This window comes from Schistocerca gregaria, chromosome 4 (assembly GCF_023897955.1).
Source record: "Schistocerca gregaria isolate iqSchGreg1 chromosome 4, iqSchGreg1.2, whole genome shotgun sequence".
Classification (NCBI taxonomy): Eukaryota; Metazoa; Arthropoda; class Insecta; order Orthoptera; family Acrididae; genus Schistocerca; species Schistocerca gregaria.
The window spans coordinates 766,139,455-766,154,468 of NC_064923.1; the positions used below are offsets into that span (position 1 = coordinate 766,139,455).

The following is a 15,014-nucleotide window of genomic DNA, read 5'->3' on the forward strand; positions in this document are numbered from 1 at the left end:
TGGGTGCACTAGGGGGGCAGGGGGTGAAAAGTAACGTAGTTCAGGAGAAACACTGGAGGGTGGGTAGTCTGTGTGGGATAGGGGACATCCCCATCTGATGGAAGAACACTCGACTCGGGGGGGGGGGGGGGGGGTGTTACAGATTCTTCGATCGTCCATGCTGGTTTCACATGTTGGAGGGAAACTGTCTGCCGGCGACCACTGGCGAGAATGTCCATAGTTAAGTTCGTGGGAGCCACTACTCGATGTGTGCCAGAGTAGGGTAGCTGTAATGCCGGTTTGACTGTGTCATCCCATAACATAACGAACTCACAAGAGTCCAGTGCCTTATGCCTGAACACCCAAGGGCGGGTATGTGGCCGTGGAGGAGGCGTGCGGATCACGGCTATGTGTGTCCGAACCCGTTCAACTAGCATGGGAAGGTCGGATAGGTCGGCGATTGCTTCGTCATTGACGAACTCTGCAGGGAGGACTAGTGTCTCGCCATACAGGAGCTCTGCGAGTGAAGCTTGGAGGTCTGTCTTGTAAGCCGTGCGTATTCCTAGCATAACCCAGGGAAGGGAATTGCACCACTCACCACCATGGCACATGAGTGCCGCTTTCAGCGTTCTGTGCCACTGCTTGTTCTGGGGGTGGTAAGCCATAGTGCGGAATCTATCCACCCCGCAGAGGGCGCAGAGTTTGTTAAACAGCAGGGATTCAAAATGTCTTCCCTGGTCGGTGGTGATGGATGTAGGACAGCCAAATTGAGCTATCCAGGAGGATACAAATGCACGTGCTACAGAATCTGCTGTGATGTCCTGCAGTGGGATTGCCTCCACCCAACGTGTAACGTGATCAATGCCGGACAGGATATACCTGAAACCGTCCGACATGGATAATGGTCCCACAAGATCCACTTGTACATGACGGAAGCGGCCTTTCGGTATGTCGAATTTACCTAGACTGGGTTGTGTGTGCCTGCCGACTTTGCTGCACTGGCACTGTAAACAGGCACGAGCCCAAGTATGACAATCCCTCTTCACACCTGGCCACACAAAGCGTTCTGTAACCAGGCGCGTAGTAGCCTTAGCACCAGGGTGTGCCAGGTTATGTAAAGTAGTGAACACTTGGCGACGCAGCGCGGGGGGAACAATAGGCCGAGTGGTGCCCGTGGATGTATCACACCACAGTGGCTTGGCCAAGCCTGGTAGGTTGCACGAAACGATCTGAAGGGAAGTATCTGGGTCCTGTCGGAGGTTATGCAATTCGGTGTCACTGTCCTGTACGTGGGCCAATTCATCGAAATTAATGGGGGATGAAATTGCAGTGATACGTGATAGGTAGTCAGCTACCACGTTTTCTGACCCTCGAATGTAACGGATATCTGTTGTGTATTGGCAAATTAAGTACATTTGCCGGAACCCACGTGGGGGAAGGCCAGTAGCGGGGTTACGGATAGCCTCCGCGAGGGGGTGGTGGTCCGTGAAAATTGTTATATTCCTTCCTTCAGTGTCTGTGCAGAAATATTTTACAGCTTCATAAACTGCAAGCAATTCTCTGTCGAATGCTGACCATTTACGTTGAGCTGTAGATAATTTTTTGGAAAAAAACCGGAGTGGTTGAGTTGTGTCATTGACATGCTGCTGTAGGACTGCACCAATTCTGAAATCACTTGCATCCGCTGTAATCGAGATGCAGGCATCTGGCAAGGGATGGGCGAGGGTGACACCACGTGCTAACGCTGATTTAAGGTCTTCAAAAGCTCTCACCATGTGGTCAGACCACGGTACTCGGCGTCTGCATGACGTTTGTTTCCCGGCCAATGCATCAGTCAAAGGAGATTGAATTGCTGCTGCCATTGGAAGGTTACGACGGTAGAAATTGAGTTCCTAAAAATTGGCGTAATTCGCGAAACGACACTGGGAGGGGTAGCTCACGAATGCAGTCAACCCGCTCCTGTGGGGGGCGTATACCATCCGAGGAGACGGTGTACCCCAGAAAAGTGACAGCAGTGCAGCGGAGTTGTGACTTGTCATTATTGATCTCGACTCCGTTACGTGTCAATAAGTCCTGTATCGTGGCCAGGTGGAGTTCATGTTCCTTGTCAGAGGGGGAGAAAATTAGTATGTCATCGAGGTGTGCGTAGCAATATGTGCAGTTAAAAAAAAGTGAGTCTATAAAACGCTGCCAAGTTTGGGCCGCGTTTTTGAGACCATAAGGCATGTAACAAAATTCGTACAGGCCAAAAGGTGTGATTACTGCTGTCTTTGGGATGTCACTCTGTTCCATTGGTATCTGTAAATATGCCTTGTGGCAGTCCAAGACACTGAAGATGCGTGCTCCGCTAAGTACTTGCGCAAAGTCTTGTATGTGAGGTATTGGGTAATGGTCTAATACCGTCCGCGCGTTGAGGCGGCGATAGTCGCCGCAGAGGCGCACGGTGCCGTACTTTTTGGGAACTAAATGTATGGGAGAGGACCAGTTACTGTCTGATGGGCGAACTATGCCTGTCCTTAGAAGTTCCTCCACTGCGGCTTTAGCAAGGCGTACTTTATGTGGCGCACTGGAGGCCCATCTCTCGTGACAGTTTTGTGTGTCGTGCCATTTGTGATAGCATTCAGCTTTGCTGGCAGACTCATTCGGGAGCCGTCATGAATGGGGATCGGTAGCACACAAGAGTCACTAACCTGATGTGCCAGAGGAGCTGTCTGCTTCGGTGGTGACAAAGTTCCACGAGGTGCATCTCCGGCGTCAGATGGTGGCGGCGTTGGCAGACGTTGTACGAGGCGTCGTGGCTCGGTGAGGGCTTGCGTAGCCGATGATCTGGTACGGTTCCATTCGGCGTTGTGGGTACGGAGATCTTCGACTGCAAGGCGTCGGGCTGGAGATGGGTAGTGGAAATTGTGAGGCTGTCCGCCAATGAAGAACACTTGTTGGCAGCTGTGTGCAGGTCGTTGAGCAGCTGAGAGGGGGGGGGCGAAGGAGCGACTGAACATGCAGTGTGCATGGACGAGGCGTGGTGCAATAATGCAGCTGACTAAGATCTGGAGATAGCCCGAAGTGGAAAAGGAAGTCGATGCCTAATACTGGATCTTCGACATCAGCCACGTAGAAGGACCAAGTGAACTGTTTACCAGGTATGAGTTCAATAGGTAACTTGGCAAACATATTTGCTACTCGAAGGGACAGTTTGGTTGGTGTCGTGTCCTTTACAGAAAATGTGGGAGGTGTCACACTAACGTCTGCTCCAGTATTGACGAGGAAATACCGGCACGAACCTACATCCCAGGCGTACAGATGTCCTCGTGGGGCGGGGGATCTGACAGAATGCAATGTCTGTGGGCGCCCCTAGCTGTATCCGTGGGCCGTGGTGCCTACTGCGGCCCTCGTGCGGCGTTTGGGAATGCGCAGGGTGGGCGGCAGTTGCGAGCAGCGTCCCTGAAAGTGGTGTGAAACCAACATACATGTGAGTCGGCTGTACTCGTCCCGCCAGCCGAAGCGTCAGGTGGGGGGAAAGGCGGGGCGGGCAGGCGCTTGCCCGGTTGGGGTGGGGAGCGGCTGTTGCCGACCCGCTGGCGGTTATCGGTCTTGGCCACTAGGTGGCTTCAGTACCGTGTGCTGTCCGCGATACACACGCGCCCGGCCTCTACTGCCTGACAGTGGAAGTATACCCACAGGGTTACCAACCTCGGCAATGTTAGGGACTGTGCCACGCGGGGGAAGGTGGCTGTGTCGAATAATGGCGTATGCCTGGTCTGCCAACCATAGTTTATACTTGCGTAACACTGCGGTATGTGGGAGCAAATGTAACTGTAGTTCTTGCGGCAGCTTCACCAACCACAATGCCCAGAGCGCTAAGTTTGGCAGGATCTCGGTGCCCACCTGTGCACGCAAGTGTCGCCACAGCTGTGAGGGAATTCTGTCGCCTAAAGTCTCGTCGTAAATTATGTTGTGAATAGTATCGGCTGGCGGACGAGACAGGCATTTGATAAGTAATGCCCGAGCAGAGGTGTACTTGTCGCTCTTAGGTGGGTTCAGCAATAAGTCAGTGATGAGATCAGGGTGGTCGTGCAGGTGGTTCACTAAACACATGAAACGGGTGCTGTCGCCCGCAATACCGTCTGTGTCCAACTTGTTGTCCACCAATGTAAACCACGTCACTGGGTTGTCCGGTTGTAACGGCGGCAGCTTCGGAAAACGGCTGGAGGCCAGTGTTTGCGGGGCTGTAGGAGGGGCACAAAACGCATGGGGATTCTGCACGGTGTTCACTGGTGCGAAATGTGCCTCGGTGGCAGGCGATGTGTTGCGTTGAACGTCCGTTAGCTGTGTAGGCGAGACGTGGTATCCAGTCCTTGTAGGCATGAAATCTGTACGGCTACATGACAAGCAAGGCGTGGCAGGCACAGGCGGGTCAACTGCCGGTGCAGCCGGAATCTTGAGCAGAGGCGTGAGATCGCAATTGAGCGCCGAGTGACGGGGCGGAACCACGACAGGTGTGCCGCCCGAGGTGTGCGCGGGGCGGCAGGACGGATAGGCGTATAAATGGTCCGGCGCGGTTGGCGCGAGTGTCCCTTCAACTGGCACAAAAGGGGGACACATTAAATGGCGGCCGTGCATGTGGACCCAGAAACTGGCCCGCCGCGTGCTCCGTGTTGTGCAGTAGAAACTCGGGTTTTCCGGGATCCTGTGCTGAAGGGGCATTCTGTCGAGCGTAGAATGCCGTAGAAAGTGTCTGCGACGATGTGTACAGCGCCTGGTGCTGTATGCCGGCGGAGGTTAGAGTCGTCCGGCCAGGTGAGGCAAACACGGGAGATATGAACATTCCCGGTGTATTAGTTGCACACGGGGCGAAGCGTTGTGCTTCACAGTTGAATGTCCATTCTGCGGTCGCGGCAGCTCCATAGCAGTCTTTAACACTGGTAGCATGCCGCGACAGCGTGGACGTGAACCGTATGTGCAGTTGACGGACTTTGAGCGAGGGCGTATAGTGGGCATGCGGGAGGCCGGGTGGACGTACCACCGAATTGCTCAACACGTGGGGCGTGAGGTCTCCACAGTACATCGATGTTGTCGCCAGTGGTCGGCGGAAGGTGCACGTGCCCGTCGACCTGGGACCGGACCGCAGCGATGCACGGATGCACGCTAAGACCGTAGGATCCTACGCAGTGCCGTAGGGGACCGCACCGCCACTTCCCAGCAAATTAGGGACACTGTTGCTCCTGGGGTATCGGCGAGGACCATTCGCAACCATCTCCATGAAGCTGGGCTACGGTCCTGCACACCGTTAGGCCGTCTTCCGCTCACGCCCCAACATCGTGCAGCCCGCCTCCAGTGGTGTCGCGACAGGCATGAATGGAGGGACAAATGGAGACGTGTCATCTTCAGTGATGAGAGTCGCTTCTGCCTTGGTGCCAATGATGGTCGTATGCGTGTTTGGCGGTGTGCAGGTGAGCGCCACAATCAGGACCGCATATGACCGAGGCACACAGGGCCAACACCCGGCATCATGGTGTGGGGAGCGATCTCCTACACTGGCCGTACACCTCTGGTGATCATCGAGGGGACACTGAATAGTGCACGGTACATCCAAACCGTCATCGAACCCATCATTCTACCATTCCTAGACCGGCAAGGGAACTTGCTGTTCCAACAGGACAATGCACGTCCGCATGTATCCCGTGCCACCCAACGTGCTCTAGAAGGTGTAAGTCAACTACCCTGGCCAGCAAGATCTCCGGATCTGTCCCCCATTGAGCATGTTTGGGACTGGATGAAGCATCGTCTCACGCGGTCTGCATGTCCCAGCACGAATGCTGGTCCAACTGAGGCGCCAGGTGGAAATGGCATGGCAAGCCGTTCCACAGGACTACATCCAGTATCTCTACGATCGTCTCCATGGGAGAATAGCAGCCTGCATTGCTGCGAAAGGTGGATATACACTGTACTAGTGCCGACATTGTGCATGCTCTGTTGCCTGTGTCTATGTGCCTGTGGTTCTGTCAGTGTGATCATGTGATGTATCTGACCCCAGGAATGTGTCAATAAAGTTTCCTGTTCCTGGGACAATGAATTCACGGTGTTCTTATTTCAATTTCCAGGAGTGTATCTTAAAGGATATTAGCTGCTCTCTCATGTTTTATGCCATTTTAACCACATTTGTTTCTTCTAATATTTGTAAGGGCACTGGTAACCTTGCTGTTGAGTGCCCATAAACAGTAACAAGTGTTCATTTGAGATTTTCAGTCAAGTGCATTATGCTGTAACAAGGAAGTCTTGTGGCAGCTACACGATAACCCCTTTGCAGTTGTTACCTCCCAAAAACAGATGTTTGTCATTGTCATCCACAGCCTGCCTACCACACTCTTTATTGATAGGTTAAAACCATTCATTACTACATGATCACAAGACTAAGAAGGGCACACACAATATACACCTGCTCCTTAGTCTGCGAGAATGCTGATACCACACATCTCATGAGCAACACCAGCATGTTCTGACAACATGCCATTTGTGATATTTTCTGGACATCATGTACATTTTAGCCCTGGATACCAGAGACACTTTTGCAGGGAGGGGGATAGGGAGGATTATAGTGGGACTGGGCTCTAACACTTCCACACTCCTTGGTTTATATGAAGACACTCAGCCTATTGAATTGCTTTGGTGACAAATTATGTGTATTAGTGTTAGTTAATGCATTTCCTTCTTTGATTGTTAATTGTAATACCTGCAATAAAATAATGTTATAAATCAAACACCACAAAACTCAACTAAGCTGGAAACACCGTGTTGCATTTTTTCTGAGGAACATCTGAATTACTTTTTTAATTATTGTGTTGTATTGCCCTAAATATAAAGAGAAAACAGATGGCTTACATGAGCCAGAGGTTAACAACCAGAATTGCAGGAGTACTAAACAACATCAGTGCTATACTTAAAAAATGTTTTTCATGAACAATTAGTATACTGTGTTTATTAAACATGCTCATGAAAGTGCAAAACTGTTCATTTTCTTTCAAGATATTTTAGAATATTATTCATAAATTAGCTATCTTAAAAGCTCTCCAGTGCGAGAATATACTAACTCTGTTCTCCCTGATCTCACCTTGTGTGCATTACATATTGTGTAATCAGCTTCAGATCTACCAGCAGTGAATGAAGTTGTTAGTTTTAGTAGTGAGTCTGTTCCATGCTTATTTCTCCTTTAATGGTGAACATTAACAGCACTCTCAGGTTTCAAATAGAAATGTAAAGTTGCTTTCCACTACTAACCTAACAGCTACACTTCTCTTTTGACATATTCTATTCTTCCTTAGACATTTATTTTGTCCGTAAATAGAGTCAGTTGCTCAGGGCCAGTTGAATTGGAATTATTTCTAAAACAATATGCAGATCGGACTCAAACCTGTCTCTGAAGCAATGCACAGATTGCTTCATAGTTTAGATGTTCCCACATATATAACTTTGACAATCTAGAATTTGAAATATCAATATGACCCATTAATGACAGTGAAAGACTTAAGACACTGAGATATAATATGTAATCTTGTATTTCGGTTTACAGCTAGAAATTTACTGAGAGATCTGTGAGAAATATATAATTTTATTAATTTTAATATTACAATTAGACATCTGACACAAGAACAAATTGCATTTGTACAAAATATGGACCTTTTTGTAGCAATTATTTACTACTAAGTGCAGCAGTGAACATTGCAAGAAGATACACTATACAACACAACACAAATGGGACAGGGCTTTGTTCTTTGTACATACAAAATGTATAAAGCCACCTATAGTTAGAAGCAATAGCTTACCTGTAACCTTACACAAAAATCCATTACTTATAACTGGAATATTTTTTTCTAGTTTCCTCACATATAGGAATTCCAGTTACCCACAGTAATTTGTGTACAGAGTAAAATCAGCAGTTCATTATCTTACATATTTAGATCAGCAGGTTCATTTCCAGTTTTTAAATTTAAGGAAAAGAAAACTGGAGATATGTGTCCTTTTATGTAATCCTGTTAATGAGCATAGTTACTCTGTAGTCACATAGTGACAAAAACTTGATTTCCATTGTCCATATTTTTTGGCAACTCAATAAAAAGGCAGTCAATTACCAATATGAGTCTGCTTTTTAGCCTCAGTGAGTGTATGTAATTACAAATCATAATAAACAGATCATAAATGCTAATGTATTTTATAAACATTGTTGAAAACTGTAAATTTTGGTTTTTATGACATTAAGTAATATTTTAATCAGGATTTAACTGCAGTAAAGAAAGTATGGTTTGTAATTGTTAAATATTCAGACATTGTGCATTAATTAGGAGGCATTCCATTGATTACTTAAAGCATTCATTCTGGAGACATACTGCTCTTTAAGGTTAAATGTTTAGTTGTATATTGAAGTTGGGCAATAAACTGGAAATATTATGTTCTTCGGGCTTTGATATTTTGTTTGGTAATAAATACTGGTACATATTTCAAAAATAAAAACTGTCATTTAGTCTGTTTTTATACATGATCATTGCAATTCAAAGATGGTAGATAAGTTTTTTATGTATATTTTTTTGTTTTACAATCCTTTGCTGTTCTTCATATTGTAATGCAAAAAACTGTCTGCTTTGGTAGGAATCCTGTTTTTTGTTCAAACGTGAGTTATCTGTTGAAAATGAACTTCTGACCTTAATGTTTTAGATACATAGCATATTTGCTTTAAGCAGTTTTTGGTTTACACAATAGTCTATGCAAGTTATCAGCAAGTAGAACACATGCTTCCCTCCATTTTGAGTGTTGAAGTTTTCTGTGTCCATTCACAACATGTAAGCAGGCTTGACTGAAGGGAGAACACAATGCAGCACATGTTGTAAAATCTGTTTCCGCTTGTTATGTCACTCCAGAAGACTACAACAGTCACTGTTCCGTGCTGAAGTATGAATTCTGCATGAGATAGAGTTTGTCTATTGGGTTAACCTGAACAACACTAGGAAGTAAAACGTCAGGTGGTGGGTGTGGAGGATGCTGATGAGTGTGCTGCACTTCAAGATTCTGTAGGGACATGCTGTCCGAGCCACCTTCATCTAGCTGTTCAAAATTTGTACTATCATCCAGTGAAATATCAGAGCTGCAGAAGCTTTCCCCTGAGTGGTTAGGGTAACCATCTGAAAAAAAAACAGATACACAAATTAATAAATAAATGATAAAATTCAAACATATTACTTGAAGTGGTGAATGTTTGTTTGTTTTACATACAGTTGAACCAACCACAAACATAACAAAACACTGTAGCTTTAGAGAAGTAGGTGTATAAATAAAGACATAATATGTGGTGGTTAATAATTTGGGAGTGTTTGTACTTAATAATGGGTTTAATAAGAGATGCTGACAGAGAATGTGGAATTATCAGTTATGTCAAGTTATAGATTTTCTGTTTTTTTGGGTTTTTAAGTGTTCTATCATATATGTTAAGGGGGGACTTCCATAGTGTTAAGATACATAACAAAATGAAAACAACTGACAAATGAATGAAAAGAACTTACTTTTGCCTATTTTGTACATATCTCCCTGTATAAATATTACTATATTTTGTTCCATCCTGTGTTGTTCCACAGACTAATTTTTTAAAATAGAGAACAATAAGGGTAAGTCAAATGTTAATTTATTAAAATGAGTTCACTTAGAATTAATAGCCAGAGGTCAATGAAAGAATCTGAATATTTTTTGATTTTCTACACTCCAGTACACTTCCTCGTTAATAGCTTTAACTGTTATCCATAAATGCCACCAGTGAACTTTGATATACACTACAAGCACACAGCATATAAACAGGATTTCCACTTAGGCTTTACAGTAGGACCATAAGTTCTAAAATATAGGGATAGGGATTTGTATGGGAATTTAACATGAATAGTGTGTGTTGCTCACCAGCCTCAGTGGTTCTATTACATTTAACTGTTAGAAATCTTATACATCAGACTGTTTACATGATCCAGGACATGTGGAATACCACTCTCACATTAGGTTATAAAAATGTGAGAATTATGCAATAACGAAGCACTGCTTGACTGAAGAACCAAGTATGGCATATGAGATAATGCAGATAGTTGCATACATACATACATACATACATACATTAATCCTTGTTCCATAGACCATGGATATGACATTTTGTAATGATGTAGAACAAGTCACTTTAATGTAAGTTTTCTTTACACACATTAATTAATTAATTAATTAACTTTTTTACAGTTACTACTTCATATCTGAGAATTCATCTATTGAGTAGGAGTTGTCATTCAGAAATTCTTTTAATTCGCTTTTAAATGTTGGTTGGCTATCTGTCAGATTTTTAATACTATTTGGCAAATGACCAAAGAGTTCTGTGGCAGCGTAATTCACTCCTTTCTGCACCAAAGTGAGAATTAATCCAGAATAGTGAATATCATCCTTTCTTCTAGTGTTCTAGCTATGCACTTCAATGTTATTTTTGAATTGGGTTGGGTTATTAATGACAAATTTCATAAGTGAATATATGTATTGTGAAGGTACTGTGAATATCTTTTGTTTCTTAAATAAATGTCTGCAAGATGATCTGCAGTGGGCTCCAGTTATTATTCTGATTACACGCTTTTGTGCAATGAATACTTTCTCTCTTAATGATGAATTACCCCAAAATATGATGCCATATGAAAGCAGTGAATGAAAACAGGCATAGTAGGCAAATTTACTGAAGTTTGCAATAACCCTTATAGCATAAGCAGCTGAACCTAACCGTTTCAGCAGATCATCGATGTGTTTCTTCCAACTCAATTTCTCATCAGTGCCCACACCCAGAAATTTTGAGTATTCAGCAATAGAATTCCGCTCATAGTCTATATTTATCAATGGTGTTATGCCATTTACTGTACAAAATTGTATAAACTGTGTTTTTTTTTTTAATTTAGTGAGAATCCATTTGTGGAGAACCACCTAATAATTATCTGAAAGACATTATTTGCAGTTTCCTCAGCTAATTCTTTCTTCTTGGGTGTGATTACTATACTTGTATCATCAGCAAAAAGAACTAACTTTGCATCTTCATGAATATAGGTGGCAAGTCGTTGAGTTGCTGTCACACTCCTCTACTGGCATAGTGTTCTTGAGAAAGTATCATAATTAAGGCTGGTGGATAGCACTAATCTTGTCAATACAGATTTTTAAATTAAAGAAAGAAATGGAAACTACATTATCGTGCATTAAAACAGAGTGTACATTTGGCTCACCTACCATAAGATTTTGATGGCAGTGTTTGGTAACAATAAGTAAGTCTTGGCAACAGCTACCACATGGTGGCACTGTATGTATACATTACATTAGAGATAGCTTGTTGCACACATTCAGTGCATCATCTGCAGTCTATACAGGTGCTGGCTCAGGTAACAGGTTGATGAGATCCAGCAAAAGTATCAGGTAGATAGATGAAGCATTATGTCAGGCTGGATTTTGTATGCAGCAGAAAGTCCAAGGGGATTACCATAACTGACTTATATGAAAACTTTTATATGGGCATCAGTAGAAATGTACGTAGGTTTTAGTAGTAAACTATTCTTCTGCTTCAGTAATTCCTCCCAAACTATGTAGTTCTTATGCACTGTATAAAGTGCAGAGAATTTTATAATGTGGAGAATGATTGGAATTCTCATAATTTTGAATGGCAACAAAAATGATATTGTATTATGCCTTTTGTAATAAGTGCTGAGTAGTAAATATTGTCATATCTGTATGTGTTGGATGAACACCAAAAATAATTAGAGGTAGACACAGATAGTTGTTCCCACACTCCATTATCACTAGGGTATGTTAATGTCATCCACTCTGGCACTGGTTAGATATATTAGTGTCTTCAGTTTTCTAATGTGTGCTAAAAATGCAATAATTAAATGTTTTCACAAGCACTCAGAACATTCTGTCTCTCCCAGCTGACATATTACTTGTGGTTCCATGCATCATCATTCAGAAATTGAGTAGGAACAACTGAAATTAAGGAAAGCTTTGATTTACTCTTAAATAGACATCATAACTTGACTCTTGCCATTTAGCAGTAACAGCAGCACTTACCATCAGGTGAGTAGGGAACATTGGGGTTGAGCGGCTGGCTGCCAGATGGTGTGAAGTTGACATCAGGATCCCTCACAGATAGGCCATTGACGCCAAGGTACTGATCTATGCACAAACAAAATTGTTAGCATTTTATTGCGGTGTAGCATAAATAAAATGTGAGTTCTGAAGACTCTGACGATGGCGTTCAATACACTTGATGAATAAAGATATACTGGTACATCATGGGCAGAATGTTGTCTCTAGGATGGCTTGCAGTATGACCATTCAGTATTACTACAGGAAAAGGAAAATGACCATTCTGTTTACCTAAACAATTGAGATAGATGTATGAGTGATAAGTACAGCATGTCTCAGATCCTGGAGTCTCAGGAACTAATAGTTTTCACTGCTAATTTTCACTTTGTTTGCTTTATCTCAGCAACAAGATTTCCCAACATCTGTACTATTGTGAACAATTGGTAAGGCAGAGGCTGATCAGCCAGACTGTGACTTACTTAATGGCACTGAAGCATTCCATAGTGTAATTTCATGACAGTAGGCTTGCTGTCAAACAATGAAAAATTTTAATGAAGAATAACACAAGACCATCCATGAGCAACCACATAATAATCACCACCTTCTGCCCATGCATCATCAGAATATACACTGAATGCAGTTGACTTAAAGATATTTGACTGAAGGAACATCATGACATACAGAGTGTGGAAAAAAATGAGCACTATCAGACATACAGATTGCCAAGACATCAAATTCATTTATGTCTTAACAAGATGATCCTACTTTTAGGTCTGCACTGTGCTGTTACCTTTGACAATTATTTCCATTATGTGGATGAACTGTTTGTTTTATAGCCTTAGGCAATAATTATCTTTGAATGGATGGCACTGTTTATCGTGTTAGAGGTCAATTGTTGTATTACACACACAACTGTGAGGGTAACTCTATAATACCATAGCCAGCATGTTTAAAGGATCTAAAAATTATTGCTTTCCTAGATTCAGCTGGAAAATGTCTTCTATTTATACCAGCAGAACAATATGTAGACCTGGAATAGAAAGTCCTGTTCCAGATCTGCATATTATTTTGCTTTAGGAGTGACAAAATGTTGCTCAAAAGCTGATCATCAAACGTATCTAATCCATATCACACTGGTATAAAGTACTGTTGGCTTTTAACTATGACCATAGTAATCACATTGAGTGAAAATAATTAGGGTTATTCAGTAGGTATAAGCTTTGTCAGTTCATATCTTTAATAATACAAATAAGAATTGCAGAGCACCTGTACATACTACCTGAATAAGTATATTTCATTATTGTCCACTACACTTGAAGGTAAATTGTCCTGTATTACCAGTATGAAGTATTATAATAATTTTTGGTTAAACTGTGGCAACTTGTGATTCATTAGCTTGTTTGAACACTGTAATAGACTCTAGATTTGCTTTGATGACCAATGACTAGTTCAATGATTTCTTCCTTCAGTTTGACATACTGTATAGGATTTCATAAGATCTTCATTGTCCTCTAGGAAATTGGAGAGTAAGTTATGGGAGGTTTCCTGACTGTTTCCTCTTCCAAGAATGGAGATGACTGGAGAATGACTATATTGTTTAGTAGACAATATCAACACTTGTTTCTTATTGAACAAGCAACACATACTTCCTTTCTCTTTATTTTGTCTTTCAAGGATGACAAGGCTCTGTGCTACCCTTGAAAAGTAGGGAAAATGCAGGTAACTTTCTGTTGACAATGAAGTCATTAGACATGGAACATATGCTCTGATTAATGAGGGAAACATTTGTGTTTTTGTCAAACAAATCATTGCAGTATTTGTCTTAAGTGAAGTGAAATGTAATTCTGTATTACTGCTTGTGAATCTGAACCCCCGTCTTGCCAATAGGGAGTTCAGTATCTGAACAATTACATCACCTTGCTAGATGCTGACCTCCAGTAAGAAAATGCTGCCCTCCAGTAAGGACATCTTTATAAAGGTACTAGAATTATTTCCTAATAGGTTTCAGCCCTCCTCTTGTTTCAGGAATCATATGGACAATAGTGCCATATGGTTTAAGAAACCACAAAAAAGAAAAACCTAAATCTATGTCGCCAGTTTATAATTTGATTTGACCCTCACTCCTACCAAAAGTGAGTTGACTTTTTTATGCATTGCACCAGGTTACAGAGTGTTATTGAGCAATTTAACACCTTTGTTTTTCTTATACTACAATCAATATTTGAGTTTCTGTAGACATCACTTCTTCATATATTTCTTTCTTTCTTGGTTCCTTCATATTTACCTTGTAGCCACTTTGCTTTTACATCTATACAAATTCTATTGATATTCTTGGATGTTCTGATTCATATCTAGAATATTGATGAATTCATGGGTTCTTGCACAGTCAGAAATAGTATGATGAGGACCTGCATCATAACCAAGAAGTAGAGTGAAGTGAGAGAAGATATACATTGAATGGAAGAAGAAAAAAGGCTGATAGCTTCAGTCTGAATTCAACAGAATATTGAAAAATGTATGCTCTACACTTTTTATAGTTACTAAAATTGCTGGGAGATATTAATCAACTTAGAGACCAAAATTATGGAATAAGAGATATGTCTTACAATTTTCAGAGAAAACTTTTCTCTATTGAAAAAATACTGATGAGCCTGATAACTGACAATTTAAAATCATTTGCTTGAATATTGTAGAAAAAACTATTTGTTGATGGTGGATGGTAAGTATGTTTCAGGAACAGTAAATCAGCCCTAATTTTCTGCACAGTTAAAAAAAAAAAAACAGAGACAAGATCAATCACTTACAATTAGCCTTGAGAGAATAAGGACAAAGTATGAAGACAGAGGAATTATTTTTAGTAGCTGCAAATCAAAGGTAAACTGAGCAAGACAAGCTCACACAAAAATGAGTGT

The 15,014-nt window shown here is 42.4% G+C and overlaps 1 protein-coding gene across 1 annotated transcript in view; it reads right to left on the reverse strand.

Moving 5' to 3' along the window:
* Positions 1 to 7,619: 7,619 nt before the first annotated feature.
* LOC126267914 (LIM homeobox transcription factor 1-beta) overlaps positions 7,620 to 15,014 on the reverse strand; it is a 51,930-nt gene continuing 44,535 nt past the window's right edge. Inside the window, exons 5-6 of the mRNA XM_049973223.1 lie at positions 12,085 to 12,189; positions 7,620 to 9,149 (exon numbers count right to left, since the gene is read on the reverse strand). Of these exons, the coding sequence (XP_049829180.1) occupies positions 8,902 to 9,149; positions 12,085 to 12,189 (353 nt within the window). The 3' untranslated portion in view covers positions 7,620 to 8,901. The remainder of the gene's footprint in view (positions 9,150 to 12,084; positions 12,190 to 15,014) is intronic.